Source organism: Amblyomma mixtum, chromosome 4, assembly GCF_055824585.1.
Source record: "Amblyomma mixtum isolate Tamu chromosome 4, ASM5582458v1, whole genome shotgun sequence".
Taxonomy (NCBI): Eukaryota; Metazoa; Arthropoda; class Arachnida; order Ixodida; family Ixodidae; genus Amblyomma; species Amblyomma mixtum.
This window is the reverse complement of record NC_143015.1, coordinates 88,331,737-88,358,217: the sequence shown is the minus strand read 5'-3', so window position 1 is coordinate 88,358,217 and position 26,481 is coordinate 88,331,737. Positions and strand designations below refer to the sequence as shown.

The following is a 26,481-nucleotide window of genomic DNA, read 5'->3' as shown; positions in this document are numbered from 1 at the left end:
TCTTCAAGTGTGTCTGCACATTTCCACCGCATGAACGCCTGCTTTGAAGGAAAAAAAACCAAAGCCTGCCGAGCGCGTTTTGGCAGCATCCGGCGAGGCACGGCAGGGTGTGGCTTACGGGAGCGGCAATTTTAATCCTCCCGTGACGTCTCACTGAACTTCGCCGCACTCCTCTGCTGCTCTGAGAAGCGGAAAATTCAATCATCCATTACGTCACTATTTTAAATGCTACTGCAAAAACACTTGGCATACTTTACCTAAAGCATATATAGATTTGGACAACATTCTCAAAGTTGTCTAGTCGCCTTTTAAGTGCACATTTAATTTTTATTGCAGTCGAGGGACCTCACACATGCGTTCCTTAGGGGATGATGACCGGGAGGCAGTGGTAAGTCACTGCGACTTGCATGTTGCATGGAGGAGGAGCAACTCATTCAAGATTCCTCGCGGCAGGTGGCGAAGAGGCCGCGGATGATCGCCTTTTCCTCGTCCTGAAAAAGAGAACCAAGCAGAATAAATGTTGGTATCTGGGGTTTAACATCTAGAAGGGACACGCAGGCTTTAAGACACCATAAGCGAGGGCTGGGGATTAATTTAGACCTCCTGGTATTCTTTAACGTGCAGTATGTCAAAAATATGAAGCCCGACTGGTTGGCTTCCAAGACCTGTAGCTGCGCTGTTAAGCACAGTTGACACTACTAGGCTTGGGAGGGTTGGGGACGACTTCCTCCCCCCTTTGGAAGATAAGGTGCCCTGATTATGCGTAAGGACCCGGGCTCAGAAAAATACGCCTTGGACTGCATACTTTTGATAGACTGCACGCTTCTATCGCACAGTAAATCTCACATAAACTTTCACATTCGTCTAAACAGCAACGTTCTGTGATCTTCCTAATATTTACTAGAATTTACAAAATGCATGAGGTTATAATATTAAGGTGTGACGACGATGACACTCGTTGGCAGATTAGCCATAACGCTTCGCATGAAGTCTTCAAGCATAAAGTCGCTCGGGGTAGCAGGCTGTACGGCATTCGGGTAAGCTGGCGAAGTGCTGTATTCCGAAACGCAAGGTAGGTTACATAATTTTTCCAGTGCGGTGCACTGCTTGTGTTGCACAATTCAGCAAATCCCTGATCAGTCGGCGGTCCATTTTAAGTAACTGTGGCAGTGTTCTCTGTTGAGGAGCCTTGTGTGTTACTTTGACGTTTAAATGCTTGTTTACATGCGTTTATATTACTTGTTTTATTAGAATACTTGTTTGAGTGACCTTATTTTAACTGGTTGCTTCTTTGTGTAGTTTGCCGACCAAACTTTTCATACCTTGAAAATTTGGTGCCTTACTCTTTCGGAGTAGTGAAGTTCGCGGTGCCGTATGTTGTTTGCTGCATCCGGTCGCTTTATGGGAATGCCCATTAAGTCCTTTTCTTGGGCCCTCCGCACAACCGCACAGAAAGGGGTCAGTGAACCCAGCGGGAGAACGGAGGCGCCGAATGGCGGGGGATTACAGGAGACGTCAAACTCCCCTCATGGACTCAGTCGTTAGGCGGCATCCTGTGTGCACGTGTGTACGGCGAGGCTGACCCGTGCCACAGTGCGTGGCTCTTTGTACCATGTCTGCAGCGGCATGCTTTGACATATTGTCACGCTAGCTGCAGGCATGAGGAGCGACGACGAGAAACAGATGAGTTGAAATGGCGTTCCTCGAACTTGGCGGCAACCGGACGTTGGGAAAGCGAGTGTTCGCGAAGCTCGCAGCGGGAAAGCACAATTATCCGCAGCAGTGATAGTGGAAAGTGTACGTACTATCGCGCTCAATATGAGTTGCAACGCGCGGTCATCGACCGGGGTTCGTTCCGTGGTGTGCCTCCTCCAAACAGTCGCTCGGAATTCTGGGAGAAACTTTTTCCTGAGCGGGGGTGCTGTTGTTTCCTGGAACAGCAGTTGCTCCCAGAATTCCGAGCGACTGTTTGGAGGAGGCACACCACGGAACGAGCCCCGGTTGATGACCGCGCGTTGCAACTCATATTGGCGCGATAGTACATACATGTATGTGCACGGGGTCGCGAGGGGCTACCTTCTTTCCCCAATCATTCATTGGGTGTATTTTCCTTTCCCCAATGGGTTATTGGGTGGATGCTTGTAGAGTACCTGATTGGTTACTCTCCCACCGAGGGCGGGGGCATTGGTTTTAAAACCAGCTGCTTCGGCAGGACCAAGGGCTGGTTTCGTCACCTAGAACTGCGAGCCAGTCAAGTGTAAATATGTTTTCTCCTTGCTTGTATCCTCCTTTGTGCTTTTAATTGTTATAAAAAGTTAACCTCTCCTAAAGTGTCCTCTTGCAATGTGATTGAGCAATTCGAATCTTCAAGACATCAAGAATCCTACAACAATCATCTTTAACCCAATTTCCCTCTACGAGATCAAGAGGGAATCCAACTGGCGCAGTCGACAGGATTTGCTACGTCTTCCTGCTCGAGGTATCTGACGGAGGGGCGGAGGAACAAGTCGGTGGACAAGCTGCACAGCGGTACGTCCTAAAGGAGGAACGTCAGCGTCGTAGAGCGACGTTGAAAGCTTCAGAGACTGCTGGTCATTGTCAACGGGACGTAGGAGGCTCAAGTCGGCGAGGAGCTGAAGGAGCCAGGCGACCGACGTGTCGTGGAGGTGCCTAGTCCGTGAGCTGCGGAAGGAACCAGGCGTCCCCGTTGAGGTTCAAAGAAGAACCAGGCGACCAGCAAGTCAAACGAGGCAGGACAAGTCAGCGAGCTGCTGTGAGAGCCGGGGCTCAACTCAACTCATCCGCATCAAGGAGCCCGCTGTCGTCACTCAGGGCGACGTGACTACCGTGGCAGAGGAAAGCAACCTGCGAGGTAGGAGACCTTTCTGCTTCCTCCGAATTCACCATGTCGGTGTAGTGTTTTCGTGCTATAGATGATAGCACGGAAAAGGGAGATGGCTGCCGTGCGGTACGATCGGGAGGGCATGATGCGATGTTTGGAGACTGAGCAGAAGGCAGAACAGCTGCTTGAAATTGGCAAGTTGAAACTCGAAATTGAACGAGAAAAGATAAAACTTGCACAGATGCAATCTAAATTCAACCAGGGAACGAAATCTGATAGAGGGATGTTATTGGCAGCAGTTCAATGTTTTGACTGCATAGAATTTGGGCATCTAATGATTGACTGTCCGAAATCGAAGCGAGAACAGCATGTTCCCGTATTGAGAGTGACCTGTGGGCCAATGGCTATAGGTGTGAAAGCTGCAGCGTTTAGGCAGCAGGGCCCAACCGTGTGTGCCGTGCCAGGAGAGATGGCCGAGGGCATAGGGGCGTTAGTCACGCCTTTGAAGCGCTGCTTGTCGGAGCAAGCCGAGATAGAGGAGACCCAGGAGGCTCATGAGTGTTTTGTTTGTGAACAGGAGTTCAGCATTGAGCAAGAACAGGTTGGCGCAAACTCTGGCGCAGCTGTAACGCTCGACGAAGAGCTAGAGCAGGCGCGCATAACGGGAACACCCTTTGCAGGCGAAGGTAAGCTGGCTGCCAAAGATGAATCGGTTAGCCAGCCGGAGCTGACACTCTGCGCAGTGACAGCAGATGTAGCTGACGGTGTAGCGAAGTTAGTGACACCTCAGACGCACTCGCTGTTAGACCAGATAGAAAGAGAGCGGCTACATCAAGAAAATGAGAGAGCTGATTTGGAAGAGCATTTCAAAATTCGAGACAAATCTGAGACGCCGGTAGAGCTTGAGGCCAATTCGGTAGCTGCAAAAGTTTTTGCAGCAGATTGTGAGCTAACAACGAGCGATGAGGCTGCATTTGATGCCGAGGAAGGAAGGAATGCGCGTTTGATCACTGCAATGGTTTTCGAAGCTGATAAGGAATTGCAGGATTCGGATAATGCGTCTGTCCCTGTGGGTATCGACGTGGAGGAGACACAGTATGCTTCATCGCCAGAAGTGGGGAAGCAAGCTGGTGAAGGTAGTTGTCAGAAAAGAAGGCGTGACAGCACGATTTTCTTTGAAGCGAACGTCGGTGGGCACATGTACGAAGAGCTAGCGCTACTTGAATCTCGATGCAAAACTACATGCGAAGTAGCCGACGAGAGGCCTGACCCTACTGTGAAACTCAAAGAAGGGGAGAATGCAGACGCGAGGGCAGCAGCAATCTTCATAGCCCGCGGGGAGCAGGTGAGCTCTATTGATCCGACGGCGGCGGCAGCCTTTACAACCGGCTCTGTGCCGAATAATTGTAAATTTTGGTCCAATCTTGTGGGCAAGGCTCAAAAGAAACAAGTGTTGTTTCGAGATGTAGGTGGCTAGAATTTATTTCTGCCAGTTTGGGGCACCGATCTGACATGGTGAATTCTGGAATGTGCAGATTGGTTTCCGGTCTTGTGTGTGCGGGTTGAAATATCCGCTGTGTGCGCGCATGTGTGCGTGCTGGTGTACTGACCGGACAGCCGGCGCATGTGTGCGTGTTGGTGGACTGACCGGACAGCCGACGTACGTGTGTGTGCGTGCGTATGTACTTTTGTTGTTGGACACCGTGGCTGAACTTTAATGTCCCACTGACAACAAGTGCCTGTGTGACATTCTTGGTTGGGAGGAGTGAAGTTCGCGGTGCCGTATGTTGTTTGCTGCATCCGGTCGCTTTATGGGAATGCCCATTAAGTCCTTTTCTTGGGCCCTCCGCACAACCGCACAGAAAGGGGTCAGTGAACCCAGCGGGAGAACGGAGGCGCCGAATGGCGGGGGATTACAGGAGACGTCAAACTCCCCTCATGGACTCAGTCGTTAGGCGGCATCCTGTGTGCACGTGTGTACGGCGAGGCTGACCCGTGCCACAGTGCGTGGCTCTTTGTACCATGTCTGCAGCGGCATGCTTTGACATATTGTCACGCTAGCTGCAGGCATGAGGAGCGACGACGAGAAACAGATGAGTTGAAATGGCGTTCCTCGAACTTGGCGGCAACCGGACGTTGGGAAAGCGAGTGTTCGCGAAGCTCGCAGCGGGAAAGCACAATTATCCGCAGCAGTGATAGTGGAAAGTGTACGTACATACATGTATGTGCATGGGGTCGCGAGGGGCTACCTTCTTTCCCCAATCATTCATTGGGTGTATTTTCCTTTCCCCAATGGGTTATTGGGTGGATGCTTGTAGAGTACCTGATTGGTTACTCTCCCACCGAGGGCGGGGGCATTGGTTTTAAAACCAGCTGCTTCGGCAGGACCAAGGGCTGGTTTCGTCACCTAGAACTGCGAGCCAGTCAAGTGTAAATATGTTTTCTCCTTGCTTGTATCCTCCTTTGTGCTTTTAATTGTTATAAAAAGTTAACCTCTCCTAAAGTGTCCTCTTGCAATGTGATTGAGCAATTCGAATCTTCAAGACATCAAGAATCCTACAACAATCATCTTTAACCCAATTTCCCTCTACGAGATCAAGAGGGAATCCAACTGGAGTGCTTGCCCCTAGGACAGTAGAGGCGAAGTGCTGGCATGTGTTCATAAAGCCCGTGCCAGTGCAGTGCTCCCAATGGTCAGCCAGTCGTGAGCGAGTGGTTTTTTTAATGGCGCTATTCAGATGACTGCACGGGGGCGAGCGCTAACGTATTTTTCTTTCATCCTTACTGGGTCCTTTGTTTCGCATGCACACTGCTATTTTTTTCTTTGCTATAAATGTAATATGATGCCATAAATGGCCTTGAACATAAAATGTGGCCCTCACGGATTTAAGCATTTGTCTGCCTTCCTTGGTGCATGCGGCCTGGCGCATTCACATTGTATGCAGGGTGTTTCACCTGTGGGAACCTGCTTCGCACGTCCCCTGTGGTTTGCTTCCCCGCGAGCAACAAAGGAGGGCGCCGGCGTCACGGCGACACGAGCGCCACAGACGGCGTGATAGTTGCGCGCGCGGACGAGACCACTTTCCTCTTGGGCTCGCATGGAGTGTTCGGCGCGTTGCTCCGCTCTCAGCCAGCGAATCGAGGCCGTGGAAGAAAACGTTCTCCCCCGTCTCGAGCTGTTCGGCAGCGGAGTATCTCAACTGCCCTAGCGTGGGCGAACATTGGCTCGTAACCGTGCTGGTGAGTCGGACGACCTGGATTCCTTACGGTATTTTGGTGCTAGCTGGCGTTATTTTTGTTGTAGCACTAAATGCCTTTTTTGTGTCAGCCGGAGCGTCGTTCCTTTGTTCCCTCAGAGCAAGGCCCGCGGCGATTAAGAGGGGGAAAGTATTTATCCCCCTTATTACAAACCCCACGCTCCCAAGACTTTGCGCAGCTTCTTAATATAGGCTTTTCAGTTGGAAGAGCGCTTTTTTTCGGCATAGCACTGCCAGTGGCGTAGAACATCTATAGCCAAGGTACTAACTAGCAGGCTGGTTGACTAATATTACTTTTAGGTATTACTGTTAGGCCCCTTAAATATTCAGCGACATGTAGTCCACCGTAAGTAATATCCAATCATCCTTAAGGATTTCAAAACGTGGTTAGCCTCGATGCTGTGGACATCAAAATTTTGACCAAATCGCGCCAGAATACATGAGATACACGAGGATAACCACGTTTTTGAAATTCTTAAGACTGGTATGGATGTTACGTAAGGTGGGCTCTACCTCTAAATAATCAAGGAGCCCAACAGTGATAGTCAAAATGTTAGCCATTCAATACTGGTTAACCAGGTGGCTAGTTGGCTCGTCTTAGATGTATTGTGATGTACTACACCGCTGGCCACGCTATGCGGAAAAAAAACGTTCTTCTAATTCAAAGACTCGTTTTAAAAACTGTGTACAGTCTTAGGTGCAACACCATGTATCAATGCGGCGTCCGGCAAAGCGGGCTCGATCGTTTGCTTGGGAACATGACCAGGCATTCAGGAAGCGCCCAGCCAGCGGCGCTATGCTTAGCGGTTTACCGCGTTTGTTTCTGTCGCTACTGGTTCTTTTTCTTACGTCAAGAGTTGTTCAAGGCCATGCACTACGGGATGGCAGCCAATTGCACAATTACACAATCACTACACTTACACTATTTCTCATTACTACCTACCCACGTACAGTGCAGGAGGTAGTTAAAGCACCAATGACCGCAGCAAGCACAGTGAGGCACACAGGTGGCCATATTAAGCTGGATACCAGGATATTAAGCAGGACTACGCAACACTTGTCAAAGGGGAAACATTAAAGCGAAAACGGCGCTCGGTCAAAGGTGCGAAAGAGCTTCCGCAAGGCTGCTGCCCTCGACCAACTTAGACGGCCGTTGACACCTGGGCCCGTGTAGTGACATTAAGCACGTCTCTTCCGTCTTTAGTTAATGCTTGTAGAAACCAGAAAGCGTGTGAAGCCTACTGGATAGAGAAAATCACTCATTGCGTTGATGTACTTCTCTAATACAGCAGTGTAGAAGCGTATGACTGAGTAGAGTATAATAAAGTTCAAAGGAGCAGACCAAAGCAAGTTATGATATCGCTTCTTTTTGAGCAACTTACCGTGAAGAACTCGTTAGTAGTGTGCGTGGCCTGAAAAAGAAATAACTTGTTATATCACGCCGTATCTTTGATAAGAATAGTTTGATGGCATTGACTGCTATTAATTCATCGACCTTGTAACACCGCGCATCGCGCAACTGAAGCATTTGCTTTTTAGCCCCACACAACAAAGTTATTCTGCAAGAGCAGTGCGGATTTCAAAAGGGCAAATAGACTGAAATGGCAGTACTGCGGATAAAAGCCGGTCATTAGTAATCCTAAAGCCAGGTTATTTGCAACTGGAATAGTTAGGTTGCTGGAAGACATCTCATCCTATAAAGCACAATATCCTCTTCAGTACGATTTCAGCGTATGGTTTCAGAGGAAGAGCAGATATTTTTATTCTAGGTAACATTAGAGTTTATACATAGCGCTCTGGAGTTCTACACATGCGTGCATGGAGTTCCATATATCACATACGGTGTTCCCGAGAGCTGCATATTCGGTCTGTTGTTTTTCTTACGTATAGGGATGACGTTAGAATTTACAGAGGCTGAGGTATGAGTTTTTCTTCTGGAGCGAGTCTTCGGGAGCCTGAGACGATGTCGAATAATCGGCTGCATCAGCTCGCTTTGTGGGTGTCCGAAAACGGTTCATAACTACAAAGAAAAGAAATTCGTTGCCTGTAGAAAACAATCCCATTCACAATATAAACCTTTATGTAGTGGTCGATTGTTTGAGCGCTTATATCATCCTTCATTCTTACGTTTACATTTCAGTCGAACTTAGCGTGGTATCATGTGCGCCTAATATAAGAATGAAAATAGCAAGGCTTATTGGTATGCTAGGCCGCCTTCGAAATTTTACCGCTAGCAGTCTGCAGACGCAAAAAAAGTTATAACTGCAGAAAAAGGAACACTCGCCAAAAAAAGAAAAAAAGGGAAAACAATTGACGTTTCGTGCCCCGTACAGATCTCCTGTTCACAATGGCAGCGGATGGACGAAGGTGGTGACTTATGTACGGTGCAGGTGGCGTACTGAGCATGCGTAGATCTCGGGAAGATTACCCCGCGTTCGTCTCAAAACATGTGGTGTCGTTTGGAAGTGAAGTGATGGTTATGTTACTGGCTAACATAACTGGTTTTGTTTGGTTTAAAAGGGTTTAACGTCCCAAAGCGACTCAGGCTATGAGGGACGCCGTAGTGAAGGGCTCCGGAAATTTCGACCTCCTGGGGTTCTTTAACGTGCACTGACATCGCACAGCACATGGGCCTCTAGAATTGGTTAATAACAGTTACGTTTCTCACTTATACATCCCCACTTCAATTATTCTTCCTTAGTACGGGAAACTGCGAAAAAGAGTGACAGCGATAGAATAGCAGCTTTACAGCGAAGGGTAGTTAGAATACTGTGTAAAGATTTAGACGTGGTAACGGTCATGACAACACATTTTCCACATTTTACCTACATTTACAAAATGAAACTCCGTACTTTTTGAGGCGCTGGGTTAGTAAAGAACGTTTTTCAGTAGTTGTCTATATTTATACAAAATGTCCTTTATAACATGTTTTTGTTTTTTTATTGTGCCGAAGCTTCATCCGAACAGTGCCGTGGCACAAGGCGTTTCGCTCCACTCAAGGCGGGATCGAACACCAGCCCATATACCGGGTGTTTTTTTTTTAGAAGGTCCAAAATTAAAAAAAAAGGTAAATTGCATTACTTATTTTAGCACTGAAGGCTACGGCGGGCGCCAGGCATGAGGAAAACTGCTTTAATTAGTTCGCTGATTAACTAAATATGTTAATGAACTTTTCTAATTTTTATTTTAGGGGGTATCTTGTCTTCGCAGAATTGGAGATCGTCCTCCAAACAGTCCAACCGAGAAAAAACAATTTTAATAAAAAAAAATTCCCGCAGGTTGCGAGGCGCGAAAAAGTCACCCTGGTAGGTATCCTCGCACCGTAACTCAGCGACGGTGAGCGCCTCTGACGTAGTTCGCTCCGCCCTCCGCTTTCCGTCACGCGTCCCGGAAAAAAAAAAACACCCGGTATGCCGAGCAACATGCCAGGCGGAAGCTTGTACCCATTTTATCAGCGCTTGTATCCAGCGGCACTGGGCATCGAACCTCACACCTCCCGTGTGCGATGTGGATGGCTCTGATGCTGAAACTATTACGCCACCGTGGCGGTAATTTTGTACTCTTGTAGTGTCTTGAAAACACATTGCACAGATTTGGCATGAATGTATAGTTACGAGGCGTTTTAGAGGACAGCACAAGAGGGTTAAAGGTGAAGCATGAGACATAACGTTTATCTGGAACATCGTATTTGTGTCTGTTCTTACGCTTACCAGCTGTCATTGCTCTTTGTTCCAGAGAGGCGGGAGCTATCCGCATTGTACTCACCAAACTGCCGTTGTTTTTCTTGCATATTTTGCGCACACCACATTCGATATCTGGGCACCGCAGGCGGTCGCGTGCTGTGTTCAGTTTGTCGATGATCTGTGGGAAGGAACGCCAGTCAGCTCCTTGTGTATATCATGTTTAAAGGGCTGAGTTTGTTTAACCCATTGGTCTAATCATTCCCATTTAGAGAAGCCGGCATTGTACTTTCCATCGGCACGGAAGCCCATTGAGGTCGAACTTAGCAAAGGGCAATTCAAAGACAGGGGCATAGAAGCAGCACACAGGACAAACGCTTGACATCAACTAGTTCTTTGCAAGAAGTCGTACATTGGCCAGACAGGCAGGTGCCTGAATAATAGGTTGAGGGAACACCGTCGTGCTGTGCAAGCTGTAGCAATGGATGGGCACCTAGCAGAACACTGGAAGTCATGTAAAATATGTAAAGCAAATGAGCCGCAGTTCAATACCACACGCACGTGCGGTAAAGGAAAAGAGGCTTGACAGAGAAATTATACAGGCTTATTGCATAGAACGAAAGCTGAAAATTGTATCAGCACTCCTTCCCTGAGCCGCCGCGGTGGCTGAGCGGTTATGGTGCTCGGCTGCTGACCCGAAAGACGCGGGTTCGATCCCGGCCGCGGCGGCTAGAATTTCTTTGGACGAGAAATTCTAGAGGCCCGTGTACTGTGCGATGTCAGTGCACGTTAAAGAACCCCAGGTGGTCGAAATTTCCGGAGCCCTCCACTACGGCGTCTCTCATAGCCTTAGTTGCTTTGGGACGTTAAACCCCATAAACCAAACCAAACTCCTTCCCTGACCTTATCACGCAAGGAAATTGCTTACCTTGATGCCTGTTCACGCTCAACACACTTGTGATAAAGCGGATTCATTGCTTGGTTTATAATTGGTTTCCGCCCTCTATGTATCTGTATATATGTGTTTTTTCCCGAGTAAAGAACTAGTTGATGTCAAGCGTTTGTCCTGTGTGCTTCTTCTATGTCCCAGTCTTTGAATTGCGCTTTGCTAAGTTCAACATGTATTACCAACTCGCCCAACTTTCTGCATTGCCATTGAGGTCATAACGTGTTTATTGAAGCTGTTTCGATTGTAGATGTCCGTTGGAAACGAGGAAAAAAATAAAATACCAACATATGAATGCTGATTTTCTTTCTAGAAGCCAGCGCTTGCGATGGAACTAAACGATAAAAATTCTGTCACGTTGCGTGGAAGCAATTTGACCAGGAAAATGCCAACTAGGCTTGTTTGGCCGTCAGTTTGAATTCTATCGGTAGAGGAAAATGATAGGAGTAACGATAAGATGAATTAGTAATTGCGCATCACTAAACAATGCAAAAGCTCGCACAAAAGTGTTGTATCTCTCTTAAAGCGCACCTTTGATTCGCATTTTCATTCACCTCGGGGAAGTGCGCTAACCTCTTTACAGCCCTTCATTTCCACTAACTAGGAACGCTGTCAGGGCTACTGGCATGCATGCATTCCCTAAAAAACGGTGGCATTCTTAACCACGTTTTTAAAGAAAATGCGATAGCGTTTAGGTTGCCCTTGTGATTTTCCCTCTAAAAATTTGGTTGTAACCGGTTCCATTGCCCTTGTGTTGTATTGACGAGTCATAACCTTCTACACTGTTCGAGTACTTCCTATTCGATTATATGAATTTATAGTACTCCAACATACTAATCCTTCTTAATTCATTTGTGTGGGGTGGGCATTCTTTCCATGTTCGAGGATCCTTTGGAATTTTTTTTTTTTTTTTGGGGGGGGGGGGGGGGGGCCGATTTCCAAATCTTGAAAGCCACCTGCAAAGGTGGACACGTTGCTCAGAATTTAGTGACCATGTTGCCACCTGCCATGGTGGGCAGGATTATGATAACGTCGCAAACTGGCGTGATCTCTCGCGGAGTAGCCCATTAGGCCAGGTTGTAATCACGTCACAAGGTGACATGCCCACTCTTCATCAACCAGGGAATTTCGTTTTGAAGAAACCGGATTCTGCACTACAGTCTCAACGCCATCGGATTAAAAATCCTGCAGGCACATTATTGGCATGAAAGTCGCTGACTAATGTTAACGAATGCTTCATTAACTTTCGCGTTCTGAACTTGATCGCTGAGGAATTGGCCAGTTTGGGCTCCCACCTCGCCGGTGTATCAGGGGGACAAAAACTACTTTGGGTCTTTAAGAGATTTCTACTAAAAGCTGGGCTCCGGCTGACGCAACTTCACCTTAACGCAGATATTCACAGAAATTCCTTCGAAGTAGGGAATTCGAAATGCCAGAACCGGCATAACGAGGTTTGGAACCACGGTGCATGATTTTGTTACTGTGTAGAGAAAATATGCGACAACAGCCTAAAAACATATTTACGAATGATAGTGAGTTGTGCTGCGAGGGAACGAATGCGCCGCAAACACTCCCCTGACAACCTGTGCCGTTGGGACAACTGATTATGGGTGAACCTTAAACAATTTCTAGAATTCCGCTTGGAACTACAGTAGGCTGGAATTTTTTAGTGCACTCTATTGAGTACGGGAAAGGGACGAACCGCTACACCGCCGTTCCGTTTGACGCAGGCGACCACAGTCTTGAGCCTCCGGTCATCGAGCCCTGGAAAAAAAGAGCGGATATGCAGTTTGTAGGTACAGCTGCATTTGCAAACGCAAGTGAGCTAAAATTCCTAGTCCTCTATAGGAAGGGCGCGGAAAGACTCTAATTCTAGATATTTATTACAGGTCTTTGCCTGGCTGGCAATGATTGACGGGGACTTAGAACTAGATAATACGTACTCATAGAAAACACGGCACTTTATAGTGTTTGCAAATTCGATCGAGCCATGAAAAAGTTTTTTTTTTTTTGCCAGCTTTGAACCCAGCTCTCAGGGCTCCGTAGCTGCTCAATAAAACAGCGCAGACTGCACTTCGGCGGGCCACGATCAGCGTCTACAGCTATGCCACTGCTGGCGCGTCAGTTTTAATTGTCAGTTATAGTGTGCCTCTCGTCCAAGAGTTGCATTACACTAGGAATGGCATGTGTCAAACGCGGTGGTAGATCAGGGGTCTTCAATCCGGTTTCGCTGTTCGCGCCAGACGCGGTCGTGTCGCATCGTATAAGGGAACGGGGTTCGCTTTGCGTTGTTTCCTTCTGCATGTTTTCTCTTTCCAGAGCTACAACTTGTGGAGCTGTGCCTTGCACAGGCGACACAAGCAGAGGCAATTTCACGCAAGAATTGATTCAGGTACTCAGTGCTTCACGGTGCTGCAATGAGGCAATGAAATTTAGGGATTTTATTTTTATTTATTTATTTACAAATTACTGCAGCCCGAGGGCCAAGCAGAGTGGGCAATATAACAACAGCCAAAGATCACACCATACTTCAAACAAAAAAAAAGAGAGAGAAAACAGACAAACACTACAAAACACCTGTATGATCAACATAAAGGCAGTCAGAAGTAAAAGGTTGCTGTATGAATAACATTGTCAAAAAGAAAAAAAAATTCAGGGGCACTTTGGCTGTCTAAAGTGCGTAGAGGCGAAAGCGTTTTCCGCACCACTTTGGCTGCTTCTGTGGCACTAGTGGTGTCACATGTAATTGAGTACTAATTACTAAGTGATGACAAATCACTGATTAATGGTTAATTACTGATTAATGCCTGAACACTAATAGTAGTAGTAGTAGTAGTAGTAGTAAAAGACTTTTAATCGACCATAATTTACAGGCCGAGCATTTCGACCGCCTGGGCGACCAGAAGCCGCTGTTCTTCCCCTTCAGCGCCAAGCCAGTCGAGCCAGGTGGTGATGGATAGAGAGGGTGGGGGGAAGGAACCCGACTGCTGAGCAGCCGGGCAATAGAAGAGGCAATGGGCCAGGTCCGCATAGATACAGGGGCAGTTGGGACAGGAAGGGTCCGATCGATAGCGATAGAGGAAGAGGCGGGACGGGGTGATAACTGCATACATCTGAATTCCCCCCCCCCTCCCCATGGATCCATCCCCCCCCCAAGGGATCCATCCTCTCCCCTTTTCCCTTCAATGTCACTCTCATTCCCCTTGCCCGCAATCTACAAACCATCCCTAACCTTCGTCGTACACTTTATGCCGATGACATCACGCTATGGACCACCCATGGCAGTGATGGAGACATAGAAAATACTCTACAATCGGCAGCTAACCTCACCTAAGCACATGCGCGGAGTATCGGACTCTCCTGCTCTCCGGAGAAGTCGAAGCTCTTTATCATCCGCCCACAACCCGAAACTGCCCCACAGCCCCCATCATGGTGACACTGGCAAACCGGCACATCCCGGAGGTAAACACTCTCAGGGTACTGGGCCTCCACATCCAGAACAATGGGAAAAACACACTCACCATACGGAAACTCAAGCAGACGACGGTGTCGATATCCCACCTAATCCGCCGCGTTTCTGCACACCACCGGGGCATGAAGGAGCATGACCTATGTCGTCTCATTCATGCCTTCGACCTCAGCCGCTTTCTCTTCACGCTCCCCTACCTGAAACTCCAGGCAAGGGAAATCTTCACCCTGGATGCCATGATCCGAACAGCATTTAAAACAGCACTACAACTACCCCCAAATGCCTCAACCGAAAAACTCCTCCAACTAGGACTGCAAAATACGGTAGGGGAGCTTATCGAGGCCTATCGACAGGCACAATACATACGTCTCGCGAAAACCACCACCGGCAGACACATCCTACATACCCTCAGTATCCACCTACCAGCCACGGACCCCACACAGCTCCAGGTCTCCCGCCACATTCACCGCGAATTATTTATTAAACCTCTCCCCAAAAACATGCATCCCACCTACCACGAACCCCACCGCAGAGCTCGCGCACGGGCACTCCACAAACACTGGCACGGAACACTACTGCTAATTAATGACGCTTAAGCTTCGCTTTTAGGAGTGGAACGCGACAGCGTGTTGTAGCGCTGCCACGGAATGCCACCACCCGTTCGGCGCGATGCTTTGCCGTTTGAACGCAACGCTTTTTGAGGAAAGGAAATGGCGCAGTAATTGTGTCATCTCGGTGGACACCTGAACCACACCGTAGAGGAAGGGAGGAAGTGGGAGTGAAAGAAGAAAGACAAAGATGGCCCGTAATGAAGAAACTGAAAATTGTATTTGAGGAAAGGAAATTACGCAGTAACCGTCTCGCATATCTCGGTCGACACCCGTCAAAATTCAGGGGGGGGGGGGGGGGTGCACTTTTTTTGACCTAAAGTGCGGTCACTGATGTGTGGTTAAGATGTTAAGCTTCCCCTCTAAGAGTGGAACGCGACAGCGTCTTGCAACGCTGCCAGGGAGTCCATAGAACGCCATCGCCCATTCGGTTCTACGCCTCGCTCGTCGGTAAATTGGTTTTTGAGGAAAGGAAATCTGTCTCCCATATCTGATTGGTGCGTTCCTCTACCACTACGAGCGGACGTACGCCACATGCGCTCCGCAGTTTTTGGGCTTTTTGGCCCGGTCAACTCAGCGGAACTGCCAAAATTTTGGTGGGAGGCGACGCAGGAAGAGAAGCGGACCACGAGGACACCATTTTCAAACCGGTGGGCCCATTATTTTTGGATTTATCCGGTCTTGAAGATCAACCACGTGGACGAATGAGCTAAGCCAACGCTAGGCCTAGCGACTAGGCTTCACGGGCGGCGACTTCCGCGGACTCCTCGACCTCGGCAGGCGACGGAGGCAGCGGAAAGATGACCCAGACGCAAGACATCCATGCCAGACATGAATTTTTGGCAAACCGAATTATGGAGACCCAAGAAAGAATGGAGGAAGACCAACGAGACGCCACCGCCGGGGGATCCCACGTACAGGGCCCGACGGTGAACACCCAAATCCCGGGAGGCAGCACCCTAACAAAAACAGCGCAGGCGAGTCGCAAATACGATTCGGACTCAGACTGGACAGTAGACATGTCGCAACGGCGGCACAAGAAAATACGGAAGAGCCAGGAAGCGACGGCAGGCCACGTGACGGGGGATCCGAGCCCCTCAAGCGGAGGGAAAAGCACAGGCGACAAACAAAGCACAACCAAGCAAGGCGAGAGGGAAGGAGCGCCGAAGAGGAGACTCCCTCCCCTACCGAAAGAAGATTTAAAGGTGATCCTGAGGCCAAAGGGACTAGCAGTGCGAGAGCTGCAAACACACCAAGTGGCGCGAGCGGTGGTTGCAGCCACCGGGCATGGATGCAAGGCAGAAGACCTTATAATCCGACTGCGCAACGGCTCGAACATCATAATCGTCAGCACGAATAAGGAAGAGACAGCCAAACAAGTCAGAAACATAGCGCAGCTCAACTTCGGTGGAAGAAGCTACCAAGTCACGGCACACGTGGCGGCGCCGGAGGGAACGCTACGGGGAGTCATCCACGGGGTAGACCCGGGAACCCCAGAAGAAGAATTAAAGGCCAACCTAAGGACAAGAACGCACGGAGTGAAGATTTTGGCGGCACGAATGCTAGGGAGATCTAGCACAGCAGTCATTACCTTCAGAGGCCCAATCCTTCCCAAGCAAGTCCTGCTCTACGGGGGAGAGATGTGGTGTCACCCATATAGACCAACGAGGCAGATATGCTACAACTGCTACCAGCAAGGGCATCGAGCAGATGTATGCCCAAACCCGGAAAGCAAGGCGTGCAGGCAATGCGGCCAAGCAAATCCGGAGACGCAACACCAATGCGTACCGAAGTGCCTCGTGTGCAAGGGCTCCCACGTCACAGCAGCAAGGGAATGCACACAGCGACTAAAATCATTCGGAGAGCTACGAGCCTGGGGTCAGCAGCAACGCGGCCTCAGCCAAGGCAGAAATGGAGGACGACGACCACGCTGGTTCCGGAACGAGGACCAGGAGAAACAACCTGACTACGGAAGCGAGTCCAGGGGACGCAGCAACAGCCGCAGCCGGGACCGGAGCCAGAGCCGGGGACGAGGCGAGGCGAGCCAGACCACGGCCAGCCAGCAGCAAACGCAGCAGAAGAAAAGCGGTGGAGTTAAGGTAAGCTGGGGAGGCGGCTCTCCCAAAATACTTTTTGCTCCGCACGAGGAAAACAACACAACAGACACCAAGGCAGAAAACGAAAGCCTAAGAGCAGAAATCAACAACATAAGAAAGGAGAATAGGCAGCTAAGAAAGCAGATCAGCGACTTAATCGCAGAACTACAGGAGATACGGAGAACAGGTTTCTCACCAGTGAGAACGGCAACACCACCACCACAAACTATAGAGAACCCACAAAACATGGGGGAGACCAACACGGCAGGGGAAGACCTAAAAACACTCATGCTGCAAATGCAACAACAAATGCAACAACAAATGCAACAACAAATGCAACAACAAATGCAACAACAAATGCAGCAACAAATGCAACAACTAAGCCAGAAGATAGCTTTGCAAGACCAGAGCTTCCGTAATTACGTTAAAAATCAAACAACACAGAGAACACTAAACGACGCCAGAGACCGCCTCTTTAATGAGCGGAGGTTCGGTACAGAAACCCAAGGGAACAATGGTAGCTGCAACACAGCAACATGGCAGGAGGACAACAACTAGAGATTTGGCAATGGAACTGCAGGGGCTGCAGGCGCAAGCAGGGGCTCCTGCAGCAATTCATTAGCACTAGGGGAACCCCACCAGACCTAATCTTATTACAAGAAACAAACTGTACCCCAACCCTAAGAGGCTACTCATGCCAGGAAAAAGGGAAAACAGCAACACTCATTAGCGACAAAATAACAGCAATAAATCATGGGGAAATAGCAGACACACAGCTAGAACACGTGATAACTGAAATAATTCCCAAAAGGAAAAGGAAAGCAAAAAGCACCTTTGTTATAAACATATATAGCCCACCTAAAAACAGGGGAGACTTCATCAAGCTTTTCGCGGAGGCAAAGAAACTTGCAGGGCAGAACACCCTAGTTATAGCAGGAGACTTCAACGCGAAAAGCCCGCAATGGGGCAGCAAAAAAGAGGACATAAAAGGGCGCAGCATATGTACAGCAGCAGAAAACACAGGCTGCGAGCTACTTACGGATGAGAGCCAACCCACAAGGCAAGGCAACAGCGTAAGCGTAGACACGTGTCCCGACCTAACCTTTGTCAGAGGAGCTAAACAAGCAGAGTGGGAAAACACACAGGAGAACCTAGGCAGCGACCACTTTATAATCAGAGTGGCCATTGAAGCCGAAAGCATCAGGAGGAAAATAGGCAAGGCAAGACTGACAGACTGGGACGCTTTCCGCACCCACTGCAAAAGCATCAAAGGCGACATCACGTCTTTAGAAGAATGGAGCCAACAACTTAAACAAATAAGAGATACATATACCAAAGAAGTTAACCGCACAGAACAGGCACCAGAGGTAGACAAACGACTCCTCGGCCTATGGGAGGCAAGGAAAAGCCTAACCAAACGCTGGAAGAAACAGAAGCTTAACAGGAAACTAAAAAAGAAGATAGCAGAAATCACCCAGCGAGCGGAAGAATACGCAACACAACTGTCTAGACAGGGATGGCAACAATTCAGCACAACACTGAATGGCACCCTAGGCACGGCCAGAACGTGGCAAATACTAAGGAAGCTCATGGACCCATCGAAGAACAAAGCAGAAAGTAACAAATCGATACAAAGACTGATCCACCATTACGAAGGGACGGAGGAGCAGCTAATCCAAGCAGTAAAAGAGAAATGCTACGGAAAAGAACAGGTGAAAGCCTACCAAGGAGAATACCAAGGGAAAGAAAACCAGGACATGGACAAACCGATAACAAGAGAAGAAGTTATTCAAGCCATAAGGGCAACGACAAAGAACACGGCAGCGGGGGCGGACAAGATCCAGAACTCGTTGATAAGAAATCTCAGCGATGAAGCGGTAGAACAGCTCACAAAATACTTAAACAAACTCTGGGAAGAGGGAACGGTTCCGAAAGAGTGGAAACACGCGGAAGTCGTTATGATACCCAAACCAGGCAAAAAACTGCAGATAGAAAATCTCAGACCTATCTCGCTAACATCGTGTCTGGGCAAGCTTTTGGAAAGAATCATCACTAAAAGAATACAAAGACACCTAGAAGACGGAGGATGGTACCCCAACACCATGTTCGGCTTCAGGGAACATCTATCGACCCAAGACGTGCTGCTTCAGCTCAAAGAAGTACTAGAAACAATGCCAAGCAAAGGGGAAAACGTAGTCATGGCCGTGGACATCAAAGGGGCCTTCGACAACGTATCGCACGCAGCAATCATGGAAGGCATCAACGCCACCAACTGCGGAAAGAAAACACACGACTACGTGAGAAGCTTCCTCACAAACAGCACTGCAACGGTGGGTTTGGGAGACCTACGAAGCGAGGTCTTTCAAACACCATGCAGGGGAACTCCACAGGGCTCAGTGATATCACCAGTGCTCTTCAACATATCAATGATCATCCTAGCCAAAGAGCTCAGCCAGATACAAGGAATCAGACACGCAATGTATGCGGATGACATCACCATATGGATCAGCGAAGGCTCGCTAGGAAGCAAAGAAGAAAGTCTACAAGCGGCAGCCACCTGCATTGAAGGATACATGAAGAAGAGGGGACTAAGGTGTTCCACCGAAAAGTCCGAACTTCTCAGAGTAGGAAGGCACCCTACAGAGGCTAACCTCGAGGTGAAACTAGAAGGGCAGAACATACCGGAACAAAGAATGATAAGAATACTCGGTATGTGGCTGCAAGGTAGCAGGAAATGCAGCCACACACTCAGCCTGCTACGCAAAGCGGCGGAGCAAGTAGGCCGAATGATAGAGTAGCCAGCAAAAGGCATGGCATGAAGGAAGAAGACACAATCAGACTGGTGAACAGCCTGATAGTCAGTCGAATAACATACTCACTACCATATCACGTAACCATCAAAGCTGAAAGAGAGCAAGCAGAAGCTATCCTTCGCAAAGCGTACAAGATAGCCTTACATCTACCAAGGAACACGTCCAACGAGAAGCTAATGCAACTAGGGCTAAACAACACTTTTGAAGAGCTGAGTGAATGCCAAATAAAGGCACAACTTCAAAGACTCAGCGACACAAGAACCGGACGAGCACTTCTGACTAGGTTGGGTCGGGAGACGGAGAACCATCACAACAACAGGGCAAACATACCAGACGCACTAAGAAGAAACATAAGCGTACAACCCATCCCCCGCAACATGGACCCAAACCTCCATGCCAGCAGGAGGAGAGCCAGGGCAGAATACTATGAAAAAACAATAGGGCACAGGGACAGCACGGTATACACCGACGCTTCCCCGTACTATGGTGAACGAGGAAATAAAATGGTGGCGGTAGTCGTCAACCACCAGGGAGAACACATAACGAGCCTCACGGCCAGGGCATCAAATGTAGCAGAGGCGGAAGAGATAGCGATAGCCCTAGCAATGAGGGAGGGGGATAGAAAGGGGAGACCCTTGAATATTTCAAGACTCACAAGAAGCGTGTCGAAACTACACAAAAGGAAGGGTACGAAAAACGACACTCAGGATCCTCAGCGAGGGGACACCCTCGGGAGGCCACGCGGGGGTCTGGGGCAACGAAAGGGCGGACGAACTAGCTCGAGGGCTTACTATCCGAGCTGGGGGGTCACAAGCCCCGGAGGAGCTCTGGACTAGCCTAGGGGCTGGGTACTCTGAAACACTAAGTTTATACAGGGGGCTAAGATACAAATACCCCCCACCACACAAAGAGCTAAGCAAGGAAGAAGCCGCAAAATGGCGGAAGCTACAGACAGGCTCCTTCCCCAACTTATATATACTAACCAAGATGTTCCCGACACAATACCGCGCCACATGCCCTTGGTGCGAAGCGAGGCCAAAACTATACCACATAACATGGGAATGCGACAGAAACATATCGTTCCACAAACACGACACACCAAGTGCGGAGCAATGGGAGAGCCGGCTCACCAGCTGCGAGCTAGAGGCCCAAAGGGCACTCATAGCACACGCAAGCGAGGTGGCCAGACTCAGTGGAGCCCTGGACTAGGGGACCACCCAAGGCTAAGGAGGCAACCTCAGGACTTGAAGAGAAGACTTGAAGAAGACCTCCACCGCAGGCTAAATCCTAGAAATCAATAAAGTTTCTACTCACTCACTCACTCCCATATCTCGGTGGACACCTAAACCTCGCTGGAAGGGAAGGGAGGAGGATGGCAGCGAGCGAAGACACCGTACTCACAGACGCGCCTTTGTTCATTCCAAACCATCGAGCTCGCATGGCGGAGTGGATAGCATGCTCGTCTCGCACTGCGAGGACCGGGGTTCGATTCCCGAGCTCGACCAATTTCCTACTCGGTTTTATTTATTTATATGACCTGACTAGAAAAGTTAATTACGCTGAATGGGTAATTAAGCAATTAAGTAAGCTCAGTCCCACTTTTTTGGAGCATCACTATAGGATCCCTTCAATTGGTTGCATGGTTACTAGCCAAAGTACAATTGGCCCCGTTTGAAATTGGCGCACTGTAACGTCACGACCGTTTCGACCAACTGAAAAGCATGACATTTCTGTCGACAACTGCTGCTTACAACGATGAGACATTAAAGGCTTTTGCCTTAACAACCATTCTGCCTTATTACATTGCCGTGACTCGCTATAAAGCGACGCACCGTTGTCGCATTCGTGCATACACGGCAAAGGCTGCAGCCAATTTAATCTGCCCTGTCAGTCGCGATATTTTCTCAGGATTGTTCAGCGGGGTTTCCGCGCGAACTCTGCACAAAAACTGTCGTCTGATTGAGAGGTCTGGTCTTTTTGCTTAAACATGACAATTTAAAAGCTTTCAGCTGCGACCTACTGTCGCCAGAAACATTGCTTTCGTCGTAGTGTAGTCAGATGAATCTAAAAAAGCGCATGCTGCATAGCGGATAACACTAGGCTGAGACTTGCTAAGCTGTCGAAATGTCTTTAATGATGCCCTAATGCTTTAATGACTCAGCGGACGAGGATGTGTGTCTTCCGTGGTCTCACTCATGATTCTTTTTTTTTGTTCCGGTGGAAGCAAGAGGAGTGCGCACGTGACCACTATTGGGGAGGCAAGGTAAAGCGTGGAGCAAGCAGAAGGTCTTTCGCAGCGCGGTCTCGCTTCCTGTCGACAGTATCGTTCCAGCGGCAAGGGCCAGCCGCCGAGACATTCCTGGACCGTGCTTGGAGAAACCTGTGCCTCCGCTGCTTCTGCAGCGATGGTCCACTTGTGGCCAGCATAAAACTCCGTCGTTGTCGGCGTAGTGCTGTTTAAGAGCGAACCACCGCGGCATTTTCCACTCTGCAGGCCAAACGTGGAGCCATACTTTGTTCGTTGCTTCAGTGCTTGTTCCTTTCCTTACTTCAGGGGCATGGTGGCAGTTTCGAGCGCTTCCTTTTGAGCACGGAAATAAACCTTTGTTTTAACCGTCAATTGTGCTTCGTTACTCGTCGTGGAGAAAACTATTCACGAAAGTCCTCAAACTAGAAGTCTATTTTTTGTCAGGCAACATTGATAAAATAAACGAACTGATATGGGGAGGGGGTGAAAATTTATACATTTGGCGGGATGCAAAATATTGCTTTTGCGCTTTGTGTCCAAGGCTTCAAGCAGTAGTGATGCCTGCGGAAAACTGGTGTTTAAAACTAACTCGCAGACTAATTAAATCTTGTCATAAAGCGTGCAATACAGAGGAATTGATTTTTGCCTCTCTTTTGCAGTCCCTTCCTTTGGGGCGTAACACAAAAAAGCATGACAATCACCATAACGTCCGCTAACTGCTGTCGAAATAACGCGTATAATCTCTATACAGCTAGCTACTCTGTTCATTCCGTGCGTGCTTGTCCCTAGTGAGAAAGGAAGGCTTACACACCGGCAATTTTCCTTAGTGTAGGTGCGTTCTCTGGAAACGTGGAACGAATACAACGCTGAAAAGTTGTTTTCCTTGAAGACGGATGAAGTAATTAAACAAAACGCGTGCTTAGAGAGTTTGAAATCCAAGGGAGGAAGCGTTTGTGAAAGCTGATAGCAAGAAGTAACTGAGCAAAATTTTGCGTCCCGAGTCTCAAAATTAGCGAGAATAATCGAGAAGTACGCCATGCTTCTTAGCCGTCAATATTAATGGCTGTCAAAATAAACCCATAACGGCGTGACTTTTCGTGGCCCCTTGTATGTTTCTGCTGTATGCCTATTGCTTTCCTGAAGGGCTATAGAGAGGAGCCCGTAAAAAAGAGAAGACAATTTATCGAGAGGGTACTCCTCGGCGGCTTCTGAAACTAAATTGCGTCGACGGCCAGATTCAAGCGAAGCCCCGCAACTTTACGTTCTTCGGCTTTAGAGCGATAAATAAATTATAACCTGCGGGGTTTAACGTCCCTAAGCGACACGTGGACTTTGATACTCCGCAGTGAATTGCTGTGAATTAATTTAGACCTCTTAGCTTCGAATGCGCTAGCACTTACAGTGTCCATTCCCTGCATTTAGCTGTTCTATGTTTGTCTGTTTATCTGAAGCCTGTATTGTGGCAGGCTTCTCACAAGACTACCGGGTAAAGTGGTAAACCAAGTCCCAGCGATGCCTGCACCTGCCATAGAAGGGCAGTGGCGCATTGCTTGAACGCTGCACCACTGCCCTAGTAGCGGTAGGAAGACTCCCACGGATCTATGAATGGAAAGAATGGCGAATTCGGCATATATAGATATTGACTAATTATCGCCATCCGAACAACTGGCATGTTTGGACACTGGATCTGAACACCGGAGCCGAAGTGAAAACCCAACTGTTAGCTCTCCTAATTTGCATTTGACCCAACTATGCAAATCGACTTTTTTTTTTTAGCCTGCGTTGATACCGCACAGCACACGGCAGTTGTATTCCGCTTAAAACTAATTACGGGAGGCGCGCGGCCAGGATCGAACCTGTCGGATCAGCCGAAAATGAACGTAGGAAGAGATTAAATACATGGATGAGATCACACTCACGGCAGGTCGGGTGAATGTCGGGTGAATCCACACAGGCAACCGCGACAAAAGCGGCGGCGAGCAGGAGGCAGTGCGTCGTCGCACTCATTTCGCTGGATAGCGCGTGCTACTGTTGAAATCAGATGATAAATCGTGGTCGGCAAACGGTGGCTGTTCCTGCTCTAACGCCCTCTATACGTGCGACAATTTTAAACTGCCACACACCCTCGCTTGCTGCTGCGGCGCCTACAAAGAAGCTCTCGAGGACACGGAGAGAACACGGAAAGGAAGAGCCGGCTGCAGCTGTGACATAACTTGAAACATGCACGACTGCCCCTTGAAACCTGCCAAGACCATGTGAGCGACAAAAGGCTGTGAGAGCTTTCGGCGTAAAGTGCGAGAGTTTTTGCGCTGTTTTAGGCTGCGCGGCGGTCAGGCCGTACTATTTTAAGAGCAGGATTTTTGTCGCCGATAAGCACCATTCCAGCTCTTAAAAAAAAAACAAAAAACAAACGAAGAGTGGTGCAAGACGACGCATTGCACCGCTAAGAAGTTAGAGGCTCTTGCGAATCAGCGCATTCCGTAAGGTTTCTGTATGCAAAAGCACACAATTCAAGCAGTGCAGGCAGGAGAGGGGGGGGGGATGCGTTTTCTTATTTCCAAATTAATCTCAACTTTTTGTTGCCGTTGGAAGGACTGTTTTTGATACGTTCAGAAATTTTTTTCCTGGAAAAAATATGGAGTGCAAAAATAAGCAGTATATGCATGAAAAAAAATGGTAATATGATATGCTTTCTGAACACAGTTATATAAACACAAATACGTGGTGTGAATATTGCAAACAAAGAAATGTACTAAATATTGAAAGTTGAGAAAAAAATTGCATTGACAAGATTTGTCTTTTCGAAAAAAAAAACATCCTGGAACGTACAAAACGTATGAAATAGCCACTGAAAGCTTAAACTTCTTGAGCTAAAACTTTCTCTTACACATGAAAAAGGCCGTTTTAAGAGTGTCCGTGATATAAATTTTTCACTCCGAGCAATTACTTTTTAAAGGAAATTCACATAAATAAAAATATGGATTGATAAATGCACTTTTCAACATTATCAGTTGCAGCTGAGAACCTTTTTGAGAAGGAAAAAAACAGCAAAATAGCAGAAACACTAAGTATATTCGTCATACTAGTTGTGATGATGTATTCGCATGAAAATACAAAAGGCAATGTTTTTTCGTGAGAATGCATCATAACAATTAGTATGACGAATATACTTTGTGTCTCTGCTATTTTGCTATTCTCACATGAAAATACAAAAGGTGATAATAGGCCGCCGCGTTGGCTGAGTGGTTAGGACGCTCGGCTGCTGGCACCAAAGGCGCGGGTTCGATCCCGGCCGCGGCGGTTGAATTTCGACGGGGGCGAAATTCTAGAAGCCCATGAATGTGCGATGTCAGTGGACGGTAAAAAACCCCAGGTGGTCGAAATTTCCGCAGCCTTTCACTACGGCGTGTCTCGTAGCCTGAGTCGCTTTGGGACATTAAACCCCCATAAACTCTAAAAACAAAATGTAGTAGAGTGAAAGATTGTTACAGCTAATAGGTAAAAAAAATCGTAAAATAGTTTGATACAGCCGAATTTAGTAATAAAATTTCTCCATGAACCCGCGGTTGAGAAGCTAAATGTATTCGGCGAAAGATTGGCAACTGGGAGAGGCGTTTTGCGCAGCTTCGGCACTGTTTCGAAGCCTCTCGTGGGGCTTGCAGAGGCCGGAAAAAGCCGAGTTGCAAAAGGCTGTTAGGTTGGTTTACTTGCAAAGTATCGAATTACGCGGCGGTGGCAGATCAAAGGCCAGGCAAGGGTGGCTTCCTCGAATCATAGCGACGTCACGTTGGAGATCGAACGCTAGAACGGAAGCCATTGCCGTTGGCACCACTACCGTCGACGTGAGCAGAGAATGACGGCTGGAAAGATAAAACAGCCGGCCGTGTCGCTGGTTCCGGGGCACTATTTACAGACACGATAGGCGCAGACGGGTGCCCACCACCTGCCTACCACCTGATCTCGCCGCTATCCCTTCTATGGCGCTGTCGGCAATGCGAGACAAAGCGGGCACCGTGGCGTTAACGCTTGCCGCACCTCCACAAGTCTTCAGTGTAGTGAGGCCAAAACCCGCCGTCAGCCATCCAAATGAGCACAAGTTGTCGCTCGGCAGTTCGATATACCAGCTTTATTGCAAATTCTGTTCGTTATAAAAAAAGTGTTTGTCGAAAATATTTAGGAACGGTTGGATATAGCCAATAATTCCTAACATCCGTGTTCTTTGTACGGAGGTTGGGCGTTAAACTGATTGAAATTGCTTTACGAGGCTTTGAGCATACAAATGAAGGGAGAAGAGGTGCTCGTTATGGCATACATGACGGACGGCAACAGCCACTGAAACCAAGGAGCGTAGAGGATGCATTTCTTAATTTGTAGTTTTCATCACTGGGAGATTAATAAAAACAGAAGAAAAAAAAAATTCGCAGTGGCTTAGCTCTGGTTAAGCCTGGATATACAAGCGAACAGCTGCAGTTGGGCTTGGTTTGACGTCATGGCTGTCACAGTTCGCGCACAAGGCACTGGG

The 26,481-nt window shown here is 48.3% G+C and overlaps 1 protein-coding gene across 1 annotated transcript; it reads right to left on the bottom strand.

Annotated features, from left to right (window-relative positions):
* Positions 1-434: 434 nt before the first annotated feature.
* Positions 435-23,966, bottom strand: LOC149347334 (uncharacterized). The gene is made up of 5 exons (XM_089585555.1): positions 23,879-23,966; positions 12,428-12,489; positions 9,865-9,960; positions 7,482-7,511; positions 435-491 (listed from the first exon to the last, which is right to left on the bottom strand). The coding sequence occupies exons 1-5, from the start codon at positions 23,964-23,966 to the stop codon at positions 435-437; spliced, it is 333 nt and encodes a 110-aa protein (XP_089441681.1).
* Positions 23,967-26,481: the final 2,515 nt, after the last annotated feature.